This window comes from Furipterus horrens, unplaced genomic scaffold (assembly GCF_987537825.1).
Source record: "Furipterus horrens unplaced genomic scaffold, mFurHor1.1.pri manual_scaffold_3, whole genome shotgun sequence".
In the NCBI taxonomy this organism is placed as follows: Eukaryota; Metazoa; Chordata; class Mammalia; order Chiroptera; family Furipteridae; genus Furipterus; species Furipterus horrens.
The window spans coordinates 106807661-106828877 of record NW_028327173.1 but is presented as its reverse complement, the minus strand read 5'-3'; the positions used below and the strand labels follow the sequence as shown (position 1 = coordinate 106828877).

At 51.0% G+C, this 21217-nt stretch overlaps 1 protein-coding gene across 5 annotated transcripts in view; it reads left to right on the top strand.

The window, feature by feature from the left end:
* The window catches only part of CD276 (CD276 molecule), a 29977-nt gene extending 11388 nt beyond the window's left edge, over window positions 1–18589 (top strand). For 2 of the 5 annotated variants that reach the window (XM_090270031.1, XM_090270030.1), the window contains 6 exons: window positions 3908–3997; window positions 4375–4521; window positions 9118–9459; window positions 9633–9929; window positions 13262–13396; window positions 14432–14574. In XM_090270031.1, the coding sequence (XP_090126157.1) occupies window positions 3928–3997; window positions 4375–4521; window positions 9118–9459; window positions 9633–9929; window positions 13262–13396; window positions 14432–14574 (1134 nt within the window). In that variant the 5' untranslated portion in view covers window positions 3908–3927. Of the gene's footprint in view, window positions 1–3907; window positions 3998–4374; window positions 4522–9117; window positions 9460–9632; window positions 9930–13261; window positions 13397–14431; window positions 14575–15895; window positions 15932–17485 lie in introns of those variants that run through there. The other 3 variants (XM_090270033.1, XM_090270032.1, XM_090270034.1) reach the window with 2 other exon arrangements.
* Window positions 18590–21217: the final 2628 nt, after the last annotated feature.

Below are 21217 nucleotides of genomic sequence, written 5' to 3'. Positions count from 1 at the left end.
AGGACTGGGTCTGGGAAGGGGCCACCTCTCCCAGTCTGTCTACCTGGGGAGTGCTAATCATTTTTCAGGACTCAGAGTTGTCATGTCTCTGCGGTGCCTCCAAATTGCCCTCAATGCATCTGAAGTGGTGCACTATACTGAAATGCGGTGATTTATGTGCATGCACACCTTCCTTGTTGGGATGCAGAGTCATCTCTCTATCCCCAGTACCTGCCTCACAGTTAAATGCATTACTGAGTACCGAAAAAATGTATGTTCAAGGACTTCTTCAATTGCCAGTCATGGAAACTTAGTTCAAGCTGGCTTGGGGGTGGGGCAGGAAAAAGACTGGCTAAAGCACCTGGGCAGTCTAGACGTGCAGCTTGCCTCAGGCATAGCTGTGTCCAGGGACGAAAGTGCTATTTTTAGAAGTGGTGCTTCCGCCCTATGCTGGTTAGCATAGATTGACACCGCTTAGGTGGCTCCACACTTCTTGCCTTCTCTGTGGGAAGTGTTGCCCAAGCAGCCCCTGCAGGGACTGAGAGAGGAGGCAGGAGAATATGGGCTGCTGGTGGTAGCATGGTGAGGGCAAGGAGTCCCTTCTAGGGCAGCGGTTCTCAACCTGTGGGTCACGACCCCTTTGGCAGTCGAATGACCCTTTCACAGGGATCGCCTAAGACCATCGGAAACCACATATATAATTACATATTGTTTTTGTGATTAATCACTATGCTTTATGTTCAATTTGTAACAATGAAAATACATCCTGCATATCATATATTTACATTACGATTCATAACAGTAGCAAAATTACAGTTATGAAGTATCAACAAAAATAATTTTATGGTCGGGGGGGTCACTAGAACATGAGGAACTGTATTAAAGGGTCGCTGCTCAAGGGCACCCCAAGTCCAGGGCATCTTGGTGTAGTGCCCAGTCTTGTCCTTGGGGTCACACCTTGGATCATTTCTCAGAAGCTTTGCTGTGGCTCCACTGCTGCTGGAGTTGGATGTGCCTGCTGCACTCAGGCTAAAGGTGGCCTAGGCCCCTCCTTTCCATTTCTGTTGGAAAGCCGGGCACTCTGTTCTTTCCCGGCAGAGCTCCTTGGAGTTCCCCCATTCAGCCAGGCCTCGGCTAGGAGAGGCAGAAGTAAAAGGGGAAGAGGGAGGAATGGCTGGCTAGTGACTCACTGGGAGGGACGGCACATGCGGATTGCAGGCTGGTCTGCCTGGGGTGAGAATTCCCCTTTGAGAAGAAGGTTGGGAGCGTGGTGCAGATGCACGTGGTGAGGTCCTTGGTCTAGGCTGTGTACTGGGCAGGTAGCTCCTCTGTCCCCAGGGGCAGTGATTGGCTTTCTGTTCCCAGGCAGGCTTCTGTTCATCTCCCAGCTGTGTTTTTCCTTTCTGCCCTCTACTCTTGGGTGGAGGCACTGGATGCTGTGGAATTCTCTGGTCTCCTCAGTTCTGGGCTGTCAGACTTCTCCCAGGGCAACCCATAAAGGTGGGAACTTTCCTGGGTCCAGAGTCTAGGAAAGGAGTAAAAGGGAGCAAGCCCAACCCCTGCCCTTGGGATCCCCTCATTCTTCCACTGGAGGGAAGGAGAGCTCAGCCCTTGGAGTGCCCGGATAGGTCTGACCAGGAGAGTGCTCCCTGATCCCCCACATTCACAGAAGTGGCAGGCATTCCCAGGAGACCCCGTGGAGTAAAACCCCAGCGGCAGGAATTACCTCGATGTACAGAGGTGACAGTCATTAGAAAAGTCTTTAGTGCTGGGCAGGGCACTGTGGGTTAACTTCAGTAGTAAATGGGGAGCCATGGGAGGCTCTTGAGCAGGGGGAAGAATGTGAGCAGGTTCATGTCCTAGGTCCTAAGAGGAAGCACTGTAGAGAACGGGGTTATCAGTGGGGAGAGTGGAGAGAGCAGGGCCAGTGAGGAGGGTGTCCGAGGGTCGGGATGGGAGATGGTTGGCATGAGCATCAGTGAGGAGACAGTGAGGGGCCCAGGAACAACAGGCAGGCCTTGGCTTTTCTGGGGATGAAAGTGAGAAAGGGAGACTTGGGATCTGGGAACTTATGAGCCACGAGCTTTTCCTGTGGGCCACAGTGGCCCTGTGGCAGGATGTGGTGCTCGCCAAGGATGCTTTATGAATGGAGCGGGAGGCTGCTGACTCAGCAGTTGGCGAGGCTTTGGGCCACTAGGTTTGGACTGGACGCATCTGGGAAGGAAGTGGCTGCTCTGGGCTTCCCCACTGTGGACAGCTGGGGGCAGGGGGTGGGGGAGTTGTGCTGGGAGGATGTACCCAGTGAGGCTGCGGGACTCCCTCAGCCCAGCTTCTGAATGTGTGGGGGCTGGGGTGTGTTTGGCCCGGATTAGAAGGGTTGAGGCCCTCTGCCTGTGACTGGAACTGCTGTTGAGTTTTGCTCCATGGAAGGGCAGAAAGATGTGGTTGGGAACCCAAATACTTCTCAGCTGTGCTAACTGGCAAATCACATCATATTATGGTGTCACTTCATTTATCTGGGCTTTAAGTTTTCTTTTTTTTTCTCTTACAAAATGGGATCAAGTAGTTCAGCCTGTCTTCCCCCCAGGCTTATGAGAATGTGAAACCATTTATAGGCTTGTCAAGCAGTGTTGCGTAGCACAGATAGACACTGTCTATGTATCTCAGCATGAACAATCGGGCAGCAGGTGTGGAACACAGGGAAAAGGTTCCAGCAGCCTGCCCATGTCAGACACCTTGGGCACCAGGTGTTAGACCTATGGAGACAGGCTGGAGCTTGGTTAAGCAACCTCAGTACTTGAGTTCTGACTAAGAAAAAACTCAGAAAGACTGAAACTTTGTTTAGAAAGTCACAGAGGTAAAGCAGTGAACTGTAGAAGGAATGGGCTCATGAAACTAGTTACAGAGGCAAAAGAAGGGCCCTTGGAGCTTAGGAGAGAGAAAGGTAAAGTAACATACTGGTGGGAGAGGAGGGGCAAGGGAAAGGCACAGCTGTGCTCATCCTGGGTCCTCTGTCCTAAGGGACTTCAAGGATGGAGATTTTAGGGGAGGATCTCAACAGAATAAGCATTAGCTTTCCAGTTGTGTACTTTCAGGATCCTGGTCTCCACGGATTGGTTGGTGCCAGGGCAAGGGGTCATTAGACAATGCAGCTGGTCCTGAGGTCAGCCATGGTGTCACTTGTCTGGTTTTGCTGCTTTTCTGGGCCTGGAGCTGAAACACAACAGAGGCCTAGATGTTATCCCTAGGGATCAATACTTAAGGGGTGGTTGTGCCAGGGCACCTATGGGAGTAGCATGAGACTACTCTTCGGTCCCTTATTCCTCCTCCAAGGTGATCTACTGCATGACTAGTGACATGCCAGGGGTGGATAGGTCACCCTGGGGACTAGGTCTTTGTTCTCCCAGTTTGCCAGTTGCTAGACACCTGGGGCTTTCTGCTGTGGTAACCTGTACCTGGCCCATCTCCTTGTTATGCTGGTGTCTAACTGCCAGTCACAGACCCAGGGAGGTCTGAGCCCCTGCTGAGGTCTGACCTGAGGCCACAGACCTATCCCTTACTCAGTCTTTACTCCAGCCTTGGGGATCAGCCCCAGTCCTGGCCTCTTCCATTTCTGATACGTCTTGTTAACTCAATCTATATGCATTAAACCAGCAAATGTTCCCTCTCTCTGGGTCCCACACTTGTACACTCAGCTACCTCCTAGAACTCGCCCCTGGAAGTTACTCTGCAAACTGTGCTAACTTCCCATGCCCTGTGCTGACCCCTTCCATGAGCTCTGTCTCAGTGAGTTCCCCACCTGGCCACTGGGCACAAAACCATGGACCTCTGACTGCTACCTTTCTCTGTCCCCGCTTCCTCCAGTTCTGTCCCTTCCACCCAGACCTGCTTTGTCTCTTCTGTCCAGCTTGTCTCATTTGTCTTGCAGATGTCTGCAGAGTAATCTTTATGAAGCACAGCTCAGACCATATCCTTTCCCCAATTCCAGAATCTTTGTTGGCTCCCAGCTGCCTTCAAGGTAAAGGCCAGACCTCTTTTGTCTATGTCTAAGCCTGGCTCCAACCTCAGCTCCTCCTTCCCCCAAACCTAGCTGAGCACATCCTTGCTCTGAGCTGGCCGCCTGGCCTCTACTTGCCTCTTCCTTATGTTTGCATCTTAGTTCTGAAAGAATGGGTCCCAGCCACTTCTCCTAGTTTAGCCTCCCCAGTAACTCAGTTCCTTACTACCAGAATCTCTCAAAAATTCCCTCAGCAGGGAGGAGGCTTGTGGGTGTGTGGGAAGAAGGATGTCCCAGCTGGCAGTTGCAACCTGGCCCCAAGCTGGTCCAGGGGAGATGAGGCGAGTGTCGCTGGGGAGGACCTTTTGAGACAAAGGCTCACTTCCTCTTTCTCACAGGCAGGGGCAGCCTTTGCCACAGCCACCACCACCACCACCACCACCATCACGAGCCAAGCTATCAGTTGCCTCAGAGGAAGATGGGCAATCCTGGCACAGGTGCAGATGTGGCCACTGCCCTAGGAGTGCTGTGGTTCTGCCTCGCAGGTGAGGGATGCAGGTGAGGGGTGTGGTGCTGGTGCCGGGCTGGAGGTAGGGGAGGGGATCGCACTCCCATCTTGGGTCCCGTGGAGCCTCTCTGTCTAGCGGGGATTGGAAGGGTTTGGCAAACCTCCTCCCATCTCCCCTGTACCCTGTCCATGCTCATTTCCACCTCCAGGATCCAACAGGCAACTCATTTACTTTTCTTAGCCTCCATTTCTTCTTCTATAAAATGGCATTGTGAGCACTAATATATCAGGTGTCACCTCCTCAGCAAGGTTTTCCTGGCTACCTTGTGTAAAATAACACAGCCCTCCCATCCCTGACATTAGTTCATGCTTCTCCCAGCATTTGTCTCCACTTGCGTACTGTATGTTTTCTCTCTTATTGCTGTCTCTGCTCTGAGAACAGGATTGGTGCCAGCCACAGGATTGGTGCCAGCCACATAATAGGTGATCAAGCACCACGTTGAATAAGTGATGTAAATCTCCCACACAGTGCTTGGTACAGAGTTGGCATTCGACAATGGCCACTACTTTCATCACAATGTTCTCACCCTATGTTTCAAATCCTAATCAGTACCTTCTTCCTCCGTGGGGAAAGACAAAGCTGAGTGTCTGGCGCCATCTCGTGGTCACAAAGAGGAAGCATTTCTCTATCCACCGCTGCTCCTGTTTCTCAAGAGAAAGGACTTGGGGGATTTCCCAGGTTTCATTCCCCAAATGCCCCTAAAAGGGGCATCTTGGTCCAGTTGGTCTCCAGTTGCAGAGCTGGCCTGGGGCACCTGGGGTTTCAGGGATCGAGCCTGGGCCAACTTAAGGCCTTTAGAGATCTCAGTGCACTGCAAAGATTATGATATCCTCTTCTGCCCTGTGTGTAATTCATGATAAAAATACTACCATAAAATGTTATTTTTTCTAAATTCAAGAAATCTTTATGAGTTCTGTATTCAGTAAGTTTTGTGTTAAGTCTTGTTTTCACACTTTTTGAGTGTGCCTGCTTTGCTGGTATCCAAAGCACACATTTAACCTAGTTACCCAAGAATGGCAATGCCAAGGTAGGGGCACACCTCCCAACTTTCCAGGGCTCTAAAAGAAGGGCTGGAATGGAGGAGACAGAGGTGAAGGAGTGGGGAGGCTACAGCATAAATTCACCGGATGGAGGGCAGGGAGGGAGGAGGAGGTTTGTCTTTGGCTGTTCCCCAGCCCTCATCCTGAGGATGCAGTTGACTCCGGATGCTGGAAACCATGCTCCTGCGTTCCCCTCACCATGAATCCATTAACAAACTGTTCTTTTTCCCTTCTAAATAAATCTCAAATCTATCTCATTCTCTCCATTGCCACTGCCACCCTCTGAAGCTAAACCATCATCACTTCTTACAGGGACCACTGAAACAGCCTCTCAGTCCATCCTCCACAGAGAAGCAAGCCAGAGTGGATCTTAAGCACTGTTACCCAGGTTATGCCTGATTAAAACCCCCCAAATGACTTCCCACTGCACACAGGAAACCCTAAATTCCTCACTGGTCTCACAGAGCTCTCCCACCCAAATGCTTTGGCCACACTGACAACTTCCTGACATTGTCACATAGCAAAGTGGTTCTTGACTCAGGACCTTTCCGCCTGCCGTTGCCTCTACATGGAACTCTTACCCTGGCTGTTTGTATGTCAGGCTCTTTTTTTTTTTTTTTTTTTTTTTAAATATTCCTTATTTTTCAATTATAATTGACGTATTATATTAGTTTCAGGTGTACAACATAGTGATTAGACATAAAACTTACAAAGTGATCACCCCAATAAATCTAGTACCCATCTAACATCATAAAATTACTACAATATTATTGACTCTGTTCCCTATACTGTACTTTACATCCCTGTGACTATTTTGTAACTGCCAACTTGTACTTCTTAGTCCCTTCCCCTGTTATTTCCAGCCCCCCAAAACCCCCTACCATCTGGGGACCATCAAAATGTTCTCTGTATCTGTCTATCAGTTTGTTCGTGTTTTGTTTATCCATTTATTTTGCTTTTTAGTTTCCACATGTAAGTGGAATCATATGGTATTTGTCTTTTTCTCTGTCTGACCTATTTCACTGAGCACGATACCCTCTAGATTCATCCATGCTGTGGGAAATGGTAAGATTTCATTCTTCTTTATGGCTGAGTCATGTTCCATTGTATGTGTGTACCACTTCTTCTTTACCCACTCATCTACTGATGGGCACTGAGGTTGCCTCCATATCTTGGCTACTGTAAATAATGCTGCAGTGAACATAGGGGTGCATATGTCTTTTCAGATTAGTGTTTTGGGTTTCTTCAGAGAAATGCTCCAAAGTGGAATTGCTGGGTCCTTGTTTGTCTCTTATTACGGTCTTTGTTTTAAAGGCTATTTTGTCTGGTATAAGTATTGCTACCCCCGCTATTTAATTTCATTTCCATTTTCATGAAATATCATTTTCCATCCCTTCACTGTCAATCTGTGGGTGTCTTTCAACCTGAATGAGTCTCTTGTAGGCAGCATATGTGTGGGTCTCGTCTTGTTGTCCATTCAGCCACCCCGTTTTTTTTTCATTGGAACACTTAATCCATTTACATTTAAAGTAGTTGTTGATAGATATGTAGTTATTGCCATGTTATTATTCATTTTTTTAATCTTTTGTTCTTCTTTTCTTAAAGAAGACCCTTTAACATTTTATGTAATACTGGTTCGGTGTGATGAACTCCTTTAGCTTTTCTTGTCTGGCCCTTCCATTCTAAATGATAGCCTTGCTGGATAGAGTAATCCTGGTTGTAGGTCTTTGCTTTTCATCATATTGATATTTTGTGCCAATCCCTTCTGACCTGCAAAGTTTCTGTTGAGAAATCAGCTGATAGTTTTATGGGAGCTCCCTTATAGGCAACTAACTGCTTTTCTCTTGCTGTTCTTAAGATTCTCTTTGTCTTGAACCTTTGACATTTTAATAATGATGTGTCTTTGTGTGGTCCCCCTTGGGTTCATCTTCTTTGGGACTCTGCAGTTCCTGGGCTTGTATGTCTATTTCCTTCACCAGGTTAGGGAAGTTTCCATCATTATTTCTTCAAATAGGTTTTCAATTCCTTGCTTTCTCTTTTCCTCCTGGTACCCCTATGCTACAGATGTTGATACACTTGATGCTGTTCCAGAGGCCCCTTAAACTATCCTCATTTATTTGGATTCTTTTTTCTTTTTGCTGTTCTGATTGGGTGTTTTCTGCTATCTTCCAAATCATTGATTCGATCCTCTGCTTCATCCACTCTCCTGTTGATTCCCTTTAATGTATTCTTCATTTCATTTCTAACTGGTTCTGTTTTATGTTTTCTATCTCCATTTTTATATTTTCTGTCCCTTTGTTGAAGTTCTCACTTAGATCACTGAGCATCCTTAAAGAACTTTACAACTGCTTGTCTCCATTTTGTTTATTTCTTTTTCTGGAGTTTTTTTCCTGTTATTTTATTTGGGACATGTTGTTTTGTCTCCTCATTTTGGCTGCCTCCCTAGTTGTGTCTCTATGTATCAGGTAGAGCTGCTATGACTCCCCATCTTGGTAGAGTGGCCTTAGAGTAGGTGTCCTGTGGGACTCAGTGGCACAGCCTCTGTGTTCAGCCGAGCCAGGTGCTCCAGGGGTGTGCATTGTGTGTGCCCTCCTGTTGTAGCCAAGCCTTGATTGCTGTTGGCACGTCTGTGGGAAGCTTGACCCTCAGGCTATGACTGTGGTGGAGGAGCTGTCATGCAGCGCTGATCCTACGGCCCCGGGTTGCTTTAGTGGGGCTCTGGTGTGTCAGGCTCTTCTTCATTTCCTTTAAATCTCAGCTTAACAGCTCTAAGAATGTGCCTCACAACTGTATTTAAAGTTATGGGCGTTCTTTCTTTCTTGTATAAAAACTCATCATGTGTATTTAAGAAAGGAAAAAGCACGTGTGATCCTTTCTCATTCACAGAAGTGCACTATTACCATTTCAGTGTATACTCTTTTTAGATTTCACTTTTTGATTCACAAAGGTTATATATACTTATGAGAAAATGAAACCAGCACAGACAGGTGTTAAATACCTGTCAGGTGTTTGAAAAGCTACCACCTTACTTTCTAATCCATTGGTATGTTTTCTTCCTTTCTCTCTCTAATCACACGCTATTAAGATGGAATGGTCTGAAATACAACGGGGCAGCTGATGGCAACTGGGAGAACTGTGTGAGGTCCCAAGGTGCCTACTTTGAAGGGAACTGGGGCATCATTGTCCTATGTACAATGTTTCTTGTATCTTCTTCAATAAACGTCTCTTTTTTTCATTTAAAAAAAAATCTGTGTGCTAGTATGTCCCTCTCCTCCATTACAAAGTCAGCTCTGTAGAGGTGTGACTTTGGTCCTATTGTCTTGCATTCCTAACTCTTACACTTGCCAAATAGTAGGTCCTTACTGTATTAGTCTTGCTTGAATGAGAACTGCAGCCAATAAAATTACTTTAGGTCTCAGGCCTCAAAGAACAGGTGGATGGGGCTTGGAGTTAACCCAGGAGAAGGGCACTAGGGAGGCCCAGAGTGTCCCTGCCCCTCCTGACTGCCCCACCCCACTGACTCTGCCCCCAGGCACCGCCTTGGAGGTCCAGGTCCCCGAAAATCCCGTGATAGCCCTAGTGGGCGCAGACACCACCCTGCACTGCTCCTTCTCGCCTGAGCCTGGCTTCAGCCTGGCACAGCTCAACCTCATCTGGCAGCTGACAGACACCAAACAGCTGGTGCACAGCTTCACGCAGGGCCGGGACCAGGGCAGCGCTTATGCCAACCGCACCGCGCTCTTTCCTGACCTGCTGGCACAGGGCAACGCATCCCTGAGGCTTCAGCGCGTGCGTGTGGCTGACGAGGGCAGCTTCACCTGCTTTGTGAGCATCCAGGACTTTGGCAGCTCTGCAGTCAGCCTGCAGGTGGCAGGTGAGCACTGGAAGGGGGCGCCCCCTCCGCCACCCCCCTTGGCACACCCCTCTCACTCCCTTACCCACTGCCCAGTGCTGACCCCTGTACTCACAACCCCAGGCACTCTGTTCTTCCACTGTGCCCCCTCTGCCCTTGCCCTACCTTGACCTCTATCCTTTGCCCCCCTCCAGCTCCCTACTCAAAGCCCAGCATGACCCTGGAGCCCAACAAGGATCTGCGGCCTGGGGACACGGTGACCATCACATGCTCCAGCTCCCGGGGCTACCCTGAGGCTGAGGTGTTCTGGCAGGATGGGCAGGGTGTGCCTCTGGCGAGCAATGTGACCACATCGCAGATGGCCAACGAGCAGGGTTTGTTTGATGTGCGCAGCATCCTGAGGGTGGTGCTGGGTGCTAACGGCACTTACAGCTGCCTGGTGCGCAACCCCGTGCTGCAGCAGGATGCTCATGGCTCTGTCACCATCACAGGTAGGGGACAGATGAACAGCTGGGGAGGGTGGAGAGGGTCACCCCCTCTGTTTAGACCCTGGGCTGGAGCTTAGATAGGTTTGGGTGCTCAGAAGACTTGAAAAACCATTTCCATACATTTCAGGTGTCTCAAATTCTCCCCCAAGAAATTCTTAAGGGACTTGCCTTAAGGAGCTGATAAGAGGCATTTGTAATATTTGCTCTCCTAGGGGCACCTTAGGTGACCTTGTGCTTCTTATACAGGGAACCAAGTACCTGCCTGGAATCTGAGGTGTGGGTGGGAGTTCTGGGGCAGCCCCAAGGCATGACCCAGACCTGGGAAGGGAGTGTTTTCTATGGGCACTTCCCTGGGTGATGGGAAGGCTTTGCTGCATCCATGGGTGCCCTCTGATTCTGAGGCCTGGGAGACAGCCGGACCTCTACAAGTGGTCGGTCCCTGGTAACCATCACTGTTGGCTGGGAAGGCCAGGACTCTCTCTCCTGCTCCCGTGTGATCTAATCTCTGGTTTGGGAGTCCAAGCCCAGACACCCTTTCCCTTCCTGGAAGCCCACCTCAGGGGCATCCCTTGTGCCTGGAGATAAGAAGCAGGCCCAGGCCAAGGAATGTGGTCTCCATCGTTCTGGCTCCTCATTCCCTTCCCACAGGCCAGCTGACCTTTCCCAGGGGCCTCCCCACATACCCTGGGGTGAGGACAGCAGGTTCTGTCCTGTTTTCTCTTCCCATGACTTCCAGCCAACTCCGCAGCCCACCCATGTCCCAATCTGCACCTGGCCTCCAGTTCCTGCACAAGCCTCAGGATTCACTGACTTATTCTTGATTTTCTTCTCCTGAGTGAGTGTACCTAGACCTTAGAAGGCCTTCACTTATCTTTTAGGCATGAAGACTCACTCCTCCTTCACCTTTAGGTGTTTTCTTCTGGCAAGGCTGGGTTTCCTCTGCCCTCCCTGTTCCCCAGATTGGCCCCACCCTATTCCTGGAGACCCTCTGGGTCTCTGCTCTTTGGGGAAAAGTCACTGCCCCAGGCTCTTCGATGTTCTAAAAGGTCTCTTTGGCCTTTTAAAAAACAGCATATTGTCTAGTGTATTTGCAGGAGAGAATACGAGCTCTCAGGTAGTGAGATTGACTGGAGTGGTCAGGAGCCTTCTCCAGGGTCGGGTGTGAGTTGATGAGACCTTGAAGGATCCTGGTAATTTGCAACTGGGCTGAATTGGATCTTTGCCACAGTGTACAAAAAGGGCTTGTCAGTATAAGCGTGATCACAGGGAGAGCATTTACCCCAACAAACACAAAAATCTTACTTTGAACTTTAGTAACTGACAGTCAAAGTGCTTTCGCTTCACAGATGAGGAAGCTGAAGCCCTGAGAGGAGAGAGGACTTTCCTCAGGCCATAGACCAGTACGGTGGCTTTGGCTCTGCTGGGGGCCAGGCACAGCTCTGAAAATTGGATGAATGATAATGCAGTAGTTTTCATTTAAATTGTGAGGGTGCATCGACCCTCTAAACTCATGCATGGGGTGGGGGCGGGTCTGTGGACCTTGGTTCCAGCACCCTGCCATGAGCAGATGAACCAGGACCAGAACTGAACTCTTAGCCTCTTGGTCTAGTTTTTCTCCTCCCCGCCACCCAGCCTCCTGTTTTTGTTAGAGCAGATCTGGCCTACTTCGGAGCCCTTGGCCTGTATTTTGCTTCTGGCAGCTTTGTGCCTGGTAAACATCCTGAGATTCAGCTTTTCAGTCCTCCAGCCTAGTCTCTTTCTCACACCTGCAGGAGGGTAATGGGTCTGACTGAGCTGGGTGGAGGTGGCTGGACATGGAGCCTGAAGACGCAGGTCAGCTCTGCTGTCCTTGACTAGCTGCATGAGGGCAACTTTGACCTGTGTTCCAGGCACCAGCCCAGGGGTGCACACAGAAAGAGAGTCTGTCTCCCTGTGGGTATTTCTGTGGCTCTGCTCTGTCATTGCTGCAGGAACCCCACCCTGAGGTCCCTAGGGTTTCTCCCATGTGCTTCAGGGACAAGCCCTCCTGACCCCTTATATCAGCTGCTGCCCTCTTCTGTTGATCAGGGTGATGGATCCCTTTGCTTCCAATGCCAGAGTGGCAGCTCTGCCGGCCGTGCCAGCTGAAGGTGACATCGGCTGCAGATGCCTGTGTATGTGCCAGGGCCTCCACTGCCGAAGAGCCCAGGGCACCTTCTGCTGCTGCTGAGGCCCGGGGTGCTCATGGCCTCCAGAGAGCACAGGAAGGCAGCACTGTCTTTGCTTAGATTTACTGTCCCAAGGCCTCTGCCCAGGATCCAGCAGGGGTCCAGGAACAGGGCTAGATGGCGTGCTCAGCACAGCTGCTCGCCCTAACCCAGGTGTGGGCATGCAGCTCCTTCCGTCTGTCGCGACACAGTTAGCAGCTGGGCCCTCAGCGTTTCACAGAAACATGCCCCTGGCAGGTCTCCTCGTTTGGGTGCCCTCACTGCCCACTCTCATCGATATGCGGGGTCTGCAAACGCTCTCTGTAATGGGCTGGATAGCCAACATCTTAGGCTTTGTGGGGTATACACCATCTCTTGCTGCTGCTTCTTTTTCATCCCGTTCTGCTCAAAACCCCCTACCTAGGCATGCGTACTGACCAGAATCGAACCCGCAACCCAAATGCCCAACTAACTGAGCCATGCCCGCCAGGGCCCTCCTTTTCCATTTTTTGATAGCCCTTTACGAATGGCAAAATCACTTAGCTCACAAGCTATACAAACATAGGCTGCAGGCCAGATTTAGCTGACAGGCCTTAATTTGCTGACTCCTGATCCATAGGGTGGGGAATACCAGCAGGTGAGGCTGGAGGGCCTCCTGAGGAGGTGGACTTAAGCTAGGTAAAGATCTTGGGAGCACTTTTTAGGTAGAGGAAACTGACAGCAACGTGTGGAGGCTGGAGGGGACCAGTTGTCTTCGCAGAGAATGGTCAGGACACCAGTTTGGCTGCAGCGGAGGTTCCTGTAGTGGAATTAGATAAAAGGCTGGGGGAGGTTAGGCGGCAGCTAAATTATTGAGGTTCTTGAACCATCCTAAAAGGTCAGCAGGGAGCCATTGAAGAGTCTTGAGCATCAGCTGCAGACTCTTCAGCCTTGCCAGGCTGAGGCATGTCCACACCAGCCACGGCCCTGTCAGGCTTTGGAGGGTGTATGGATGAGCGGGGAAGGGGCACGTGAACCTTCTGTGTAGTGATAGGGTCCAGAAAGGGTGGGAGCCCCCCATTCACACCTTGGAGCCAGAGAGTGCTGTTCTCATGGCCGTGGGGGCCAGAGATGATGATTTCTCCCCATTCCCTCCACTGCCCCTGCCAGGACAGCCCATGACATTCCCCCCTGAGGCCCTGTGGGTGACTGTGGGACTCTCTATCTGTCTCGTTGCACTGCTGGTGGCCCTGGCCTTCGTGTGCTGGAGAAAAATCAAACAGAGCTGTGAAGAGGAGAATGCAGGTGAGAGGGGGTGTGTGAATGCCTATGCACATGCCTTTGGGTATATCCTTATGTCTGTGACATCAATCTGAGTGTCACTTTCCAGTGACAGAATGAGTATGGGTTTGCCAATGTGGCTAGATTGTATGTGTGTTACCTTGAGGCTGAATATGTCTTGTGTGTGTAAACAAGTGTGAGCCTGCCTATGAGTGTGCAAATATGGCAGGCTGCATGTGTATGTGAGTGTGACTGGAAGTGAGTAGTGGGCGTGTGAGGTTGAAGTGTGGGGAGGGGATGAATAAGTCTGTGCAAACAAATGTGACTGTGTGAGTGTAAGTCCCACGAGTGTGTCTGTGAGCAAGAGCACAGGTTTAGAACATGGAAATTCAGCATAGGTGTGAATGCTTCATGGGTTTGGGGCCACTGTGTGAAGACATGTCTTCCTCAAAGGGGGCAGAGCCTGATGCTGCTGCCATTTGCTGGGCTGGGGTCAGTATGAACTGACTTTGGTGACTGGCTGGGGGTGAGTGGATATCGGGATGAGTGACGTGACCTCGGTAGGTGAGTGGTGGGTGAGGGAGGAGATGTGGTTAGTGGGTGAGTTGCCCTGGTGGGCGGTACACAGGCTAACAGGGGTTTTCTTGGATAAACACGGGCATAGACAGCGAGAGGTCGGAGATGGCTGGGTACAGAGAGTTGTGAATGGCAAGAGGCTGGTCAGTTGACGGACAGGTGACACCTGTGCAGCGGTGCCTGGCCGGGCTGGTGGCAGGATGAGTGGACTGGCAGATGGGTGGGTGTCCATGTTGGAGGGTGGTGGTTGATGGGGCCGGCGGCTTGGTGGAGATGAGGAGCTGGCCCCTGGCTAGGTGAATGGCGGACTCCAGGCTGGGAGCCCTTTCATTCGGCCCCAGGGCTCCGCTCTGTGCTATTTGCTCTCAAGCTCCAACTCTGTGTCTAACACTTGACCACAGGTCAGGCCTGCTTCCTGCAACCCCAGGTGGGAAAGTGCAGTGATGAAAATGGAGCTGAGGAAGTCTTTGTTTGCTCTTCCAGGAGCTGAGGACCAGGATGGAGATGGAGAAGGATCGAAGACTGGTAAGTCTAAGCTTGGAGCTGGCCTTAGTGGCTGGGAGAAGGACATGGGGACAGGGGAGAGGAGTCCAGGACCTGGGGGAGCCACGTCAGCTTGGGGTTGAATGAAGTAGGTCCTGGGCACTGAGGCTTCCCTACCCGGGTGAGTTTGGTCTGTACTCAGCATTAGGCCTGGAGGTAGATCTCTCCTGATTCCTTCCAAGATGCAGCTTCACCTCTCCTGCCCACCTTTGCCCTGCTGGCTCCACCCCTAGGGGCCCTGCACTGCAGAGTCTGGTGGCTTCCTAGGGAAGCGGGGAGGATTCAGGAAATAGGGCAACCTGGGTTTCCGTTTCAGATCTTGCTCACATAAGCTGGGTGGCCTGGAGCTATCACTTTGCTTCTCTGGGCCTCAGCTTCCTCATAATAACAGCCTCCCTTCATTGGTTGATTCAGTTTAATTAGATGAGGTAATGTTTATAAATGGCCTAGCATCACACCGGGTGCCTAGTAAGTGCTCAGTGCCTTGGAGTCCTGTTGCTAGTCAGATGGTTTAAGGCAGCTCTATCTGGTTAGAGGTTAGGTAACTGGTCAAAGTGCTGTGCTCCTCCCAGCTTCAGTTTCCCATCTGGAAAATGTCCCCCTCCCCCTTCCCCAATGGCACTGAGGCTTGTTTTGAAGCTCTCTGGAGTGACTGGATAGGAAAGGAGTTTGCAAAGGTCATGATGTTGTGGGAACACAAACTGGGAGCCCAGAGATGGAGGGGTGCTGAGGCAGTGGTGTCCTGTGGCCATGGTGGCCTTGCTGTCTTCCTTTCTGGCTTCTGGGCTGGGAGGGGCAGGTTCCTGCTGAGCCATTGGGGCTGGTGCCCTTTGACACCGGTTCCCTCCCTCCCAGCAGCCGCAGCCACAGAAGGAAGGGCTGGAGATTCACGCCTGGGACTGCTGTGGGTTATGCCAATTAATCCTCTGCCTTTGGCATGCAGGTGCAGAGACAGCTCTAGGATCAGGCCTCCTTTTTTCATGCTCAGAGGCAGATGCAGTTGACAGATGCAAGGGAGTGGGGAGGAGCAGGCAGCTTAGAGATTTGGTCAGTGTCAGTTCTGCATGATCCTGGGGACATCAGCAGCCCCTTTAGCTTCTTACTTCACTGTGTTTGTGGAAGACCCAGAGCACGTCCACATCGCTGGCTTGCTAGAGGGCCGGGCAGTTCTCATTCTGTAGATGCAGAAAACTGAGGCCCAGAGTGGGGAGCAGCAAGCCACAGAGTGGAGCTGGGACCTGGACAGCAGCCTGGGCCCATCCCTGGTGCTGTGATGTTATCCCCACTCTCTGGCTTTCTCCTCCTCCTCCCAGTCCTTCCCGATCTCCCTTCCTCAGCTGCTATCTCGCTACCCCACCACTTTCCACGGTTTCCCCCCTCACCATGTGCTCCTTCCTTTTTCAGTCCTGCGGCCCCTGAAACACTCTGAAAACAAAGAAGGTAATGACATGTGGTGCTTGAGACTGTGTGTTTGTGCACCTGTGTGTAGGAGGTGGGAGGGCTCTGGGGAAGTGACTGTCCCACCTCACTGGTGACCTGCTCTTGAGAAGAGCAGCCTCCACTGCCCCCTGGTGGAGTGGCCAAGAGCAGAGTAACCAGAGTGCCGGCTGCTCTCCTAGGGCACAGATGTGACAGTTTTAACCAGGACAAGAGTTCATTCCTCTCTCCTGTACAAGTCTAAGCATAGGTAACCTTAAGGCTACTGATGTCCTGGAGCCAGCTTCCATTCACCCAAATAGTTTCTGTCCCTTCAACTTGAAGCTTCTGTCCCCAAGTCCAACATGGCTGCTCCAGCTCCCACGGCCCCCATGCCTGAAGTGGGGTATGGGGGTGGGGTGGAGAAAGGGAGGTATGGTTTTTTCCTAGGGCTTGACTAGAAATAGCTCAGGGTGCTTCTGTGTACATCCTATTCTTCAGAACCTACCACATGATTCCTAACTCAGGTGAGACTGGGACATGTGGTTTTCAGCTGGGCAGCCACCTTAGGTGGTTAGTAAGTGTTACTAATGTACTTAGGTGGTCAGTAAATGTGAACAGCCGTTAGCATTCACATTATTATAATAGGAAATGATTGCTTGGAGTTAGTTTGAGATTCTTTCAAAAGTAACCAACAGCCACATCTGTGTATGTATGTTTGTGTATAAATATATGTGTATCTCTGTGTGCGTTTTTGTGTGTATTTCGAGCAAAATATTTTGTGGTGCAGAATATTGCCACTAGATCTGAGTGGCTTCCACCTAGAAAATCAAGGTTGGTTTCCAAAGGTTATGGAAACTTAAGTCTTTTTCAGGTCATCTTGGTGTCCCCTGTTAGGAATTCCTGGATGCTCTTCCCTGCATTTAGCTTTCCTCTGGGCCCCAGGCTCTGGACTTGCTGGACCAGCACAGGGGTGGTCCCCAGGAGGGAGAGCTCCTTCCCCAGACAGACCACCAAAGAATGTGAGAGGGAAGTACGGGGTCATGCACGCCCCAGTCCTCCTTCTAAACTCTCCATTCAGGCCAGGGCGTGGGGCAAGGCCCAGGCTGTGAATCCGTGGGACACCCTCTACGTGGACTCAGAGAGCCGAGGGAAGCAGTTCCCCACAGCATGGCTGTTGGGGATGTCAGCGTGGGAAAGGGAAGCTGGGAAGGGTTTCCTACTAGAGGAGAGAAGTGGGCCGGGCAGAGGAGCCGGAGGCAGGGAAGTGTCTGGGGTGAGTAGACCCATGGGGAGTGAGCAAAACTGGCGAGGGCTGCGCAGTCTCCCTCAGGTGCCCTTGTGGTCTGTCCAACTCCCAGTCCCAGTTCCTGTGTTTGTGTCCTCTGGGCCTCGGGGCAGGGCTTAGCACCAGGGACAGCTGGTCGGACTTCGGTGCCACTCTGACACTCCCCCTCCCCAGCCCCAAACCCCACTGAAGCATATGACCTTGTGCCTGGGGTTCTGGCTTATTCCCAAGAGGAGAACTCCTGCACTTAATGCTTTCCCCTCCTTTTTCCTTCTGATTGTGAAATGCAGGTGATGGACAAGAAATAGCCTGACCTTGAGGACCAGGGAGCTGCTGCCCCTGCCCTGGGCTCCCACCTCTGGCTGCACTGGGTGGGGCCTTAGTGTGAGCCCTGGACTGGGCTTCCCAGCCCACAACAGATGGCTCCCACCCTGGTGGGTCTACTCATTCTGCAAAGGATGGGACACATAGACCACCTGCAGCCTCCTTTCTCCAATGGATATGATTCCCAAGTCATTCTGCTGCCTTATTTCTTATGGACACAACACAAAGATGACCCACACCTTGTTTCTCCAGTGGATGTGCCACGTGGGCCCTCCAGCTGCCTGTGTCCTCCGGAGGACACAATGTTCACACTGACCCTCTGCCTTACTTCTCCATAGATGTGGTACACAGTCATCCCCTGCCTTGTTTCTCCAGTGGCCCTGATACACTAGTTATCACTTCTCAGCCTTCCCCAAGCTGCCTGTAATCCCATTTCCTTAGATGCACGCTGCAGCCTCAGCATCTCCTTGAGTCTAGCGGTGTCGGCACTGTGTTAAGTGCAGTGAACCCTCCTTGAAAAAGACAAGCTGCTCCCTCAAGGGCTTGTCCTTCAGCCAGAAACCTGTGAGGAAACGGCAGTTCATGAGAGGGGCTCCTGCCTTGTTCCCCTGTACCCCTCTTCTGTACCCCAACTACCTGGGTACCTCACCCCCATCCCATTCCTAGTTCTTACCTGGAAAGAGGGATTGGGCCTCTTGCCGCAACTGGAGATGGTTCCCAAAGAGTCTTTCCAGGGTGAGCAGGTGGGCAGGCAGCCAAGGCCCAACGGATTCCAAGAGCCCAGCACAGGGGAAGCCTGGGACCTCTGGGGGTAGGGATATAGCTCCCCTCCAACCCCACCATGGTGCTGTTCTGGGGCTGAGCAGACAGCTCTGGCTCGTCTCTGGCCCACCCCACCTCCGGTCGAGTAAGCTTCTGAAGTTCCGATGCCCTCCCAATGACATATCTCCCTTTGCCAGCAATGGAAGATGTGGGTGTTTCTAATTTAAATGTGGGACTCTGAGGAATTCTGTTAACTTGGGGGGTGGGGGTGTTTGGGGAAAAATAAATGCTTTTGTAGAAAGCTTCTTTTCTGCAAAGTGTGTGGAAACAGGGCTGGCGTCAGGACTGAGCAGGAAGGACCCCTGCTGGACAACAAGGCCGACTCTCCTTTCCTTGCCATCCTTACAGCACGGGGTCTCTGCAGCCGTGTGGCCCCTCCCTGGCCTCAGTTTCCCTCTTGGTAAAGTGAAGCTGGCTGTGCAGAGAGCCAGGCCCTTTGGTCACTCTGTGGGGTTCCACCCAGTCCTAAAACATCCTCTAATTTCTTTGTCTTGGGAGACTCCAGCCCTAGGTTTGTTTAGGGCCTCTGCTAAGGCTCCATTTTACAGAGAAGCTGAGACCCAGTGAGAAGCTGCCATCAGGCCTGAGTCAGAAGTCCAGGCCCTTATTCTGCCCTGTGACCCAGAGCAGGGCCCGTAGCTTCCCTGGGCCTTACATGTAAAGTGGGCCTGAGGTTTGCACCACTTTCCACCTCCAAAGACTGAGAAGAAGGCAAACAGGCTCCTAGAGAACCAGGTTCGGGGATGTGGGATCCCACAGATTTCACTGTGCTTTTGACCCTGGGAGGGATGTCGGGGGCACGAGGGGCTGAGTCAGGAGGAGCCTAGGACACTTGATTTTTGTTCCTGGCTCCGCTACTAACTTGTGACCAAGTCTTTCATACCTCTGAACCCTAATTTTCTTTTTCATTAAGTAGGGGTGATGAGTCCTCTTTTGAAAAGTATGTAACATTCTTTATTAGCTGGAGCACTATAAAGTAGATGGCCCTGGGAGTGAGACAGTCAGTGAGTCTTAGAATCAAAAGGTCCACGAGAGTCTGCCTTTGACTTCCACCCCTACCCCGGATTTGCTTACGTCACTGGACTTCAACCCGCCTATATAGGTGGCGTGATAATAGTTTGTTTCATAGGATGGTTGTGCGGGTTGGACAAGCATTGGTAAGAAGACACTGCAAAGTACAAAGTGCTGGGCACACAAGAGGGCTTATCTTTCCTTCCTGCTCTCAAGCCTGCCCACTCTTGCTCCCTAGGCGGTTTTGGAGCTAGAGAGCCATGGCCCAGACATGCTGTCTGTACCACAGTGTTCCCATCCATGAAACAAGGTATGATTACCAATGCTTTTTCTTTCTGACAGGGCCAGGTTAAGATTTAGACATGACGCTGTATCAAGTGCTTGGGTGAGTGACCCAGCAGATGAGGGACTTGTCCAGGGGGCTGAGAGGTGAGGAAGATGGCCACTAAGTCCCTGGTGACAAGTACCCCAGAGAGCAGTATTTTTAGCTGCCCTTTCTGGACAAAGCTCCAATCCTGCATTTTAGTGGAGAAATAGTTTCACAGTGCGACAAGCTGTAGCCTGCAGGGGTCAAGGGTTCATTTGTCTGGCTCAGGGTGCAACTTGGAATTCACCCCCAGGACCATATGTAACCAAGGCTGTGAAGACCATTAGCACACCTGACCAGCAGAGGGCGGAGACTGGGTGCGAGTGAAAAGAGCATGGCCAGGGGCCCAAGTCACCCTGCCTTCCTCTACCTGCTGGTGTCCTTCAGAGTGCTCTGCTTCTGCTTACAGGCAAGAATGGTGCCTTCCACCAGGTCTGTTCAGGGGGAGGCACCTGAACTTGCTTGTCCAGGAGGTGGTTCTTGAGTGGGATGCCTGTCCTTATGGGCCAATGAGCAGAGACCTTGGCTCATCAGAGCTGGGCAAGGTCCACATATCCTGTTGGAAAGCCCACATCTTAAACTGAGACGTGGAGCCAAAGGTTGCCCCAAGCTGCCAAAGCCCAGGCCTCCAGGGGCAGGAAACCCAGAGAAGCCCAAGGCTGACTTGAAGTGAGGAGCCAGAATGAAAAGCTACAAATGCAAACAATAGAGAAATGTGTAAAGTGCTTGTCCTCACCTCATCTCCCTACTCAGAGGGAAGCTCTATTAAGGGTTTGCTGTTTTCCCAGACTTTTCCCCAGGTTACACATTTACTAAAATAAAGTCATACATATCATTCTGCAGCTTTTTTCTTTACCATTTTCCCAAATCACTTCTTCCATTTCTTTACTTTTAAATCAAGGTGTAACATATATCTAGTGTTTAAAAGACACTTGCCCTCAGTGTATAGCTCCATGAATTTTCACACAAGTATCTCTACCCATGTAACCATTATGAAACACTCCAAATCCTGACAGCCACTCCCCCCGCACCCCCACCTCTGCCATGACCCTTCCCAGTCAACAGCTAACCCCAGAGATACCATCCTAGCTGCTTTCACCATGGATTTGTTTTGCTTGTAAGTGGAATCCTATAGTAGATATTTTTTGTGTCTAGCTTCTTTCAAAGACCTCCCTCATTCTATTTAAGCAGCTACATAGTACCTCATAGTATTACTGCCACTGTTCTAGAATATGTTTTGCCAGTTCCTATATGTAGTTTGTATATAAATAACGCAGACTTGTCCTGAGATTTCTACAGGATGGAGCCCAAGAAGTGGGATCTTGGGATCACAGGCCTGTGCATTTTAAATGTTGGTAGAGATGACAATTGTCTGGGCTGCCTTTTTAGCCAGTCTGTGGCAGCAAGAATGTGCAAGCAAAGAATACTCAGGGCCATTAGCAAAACCAATTCTAGACAGGCAGGGTGGGTTCTGGGAACTCCCACCCCAGGGACCGGA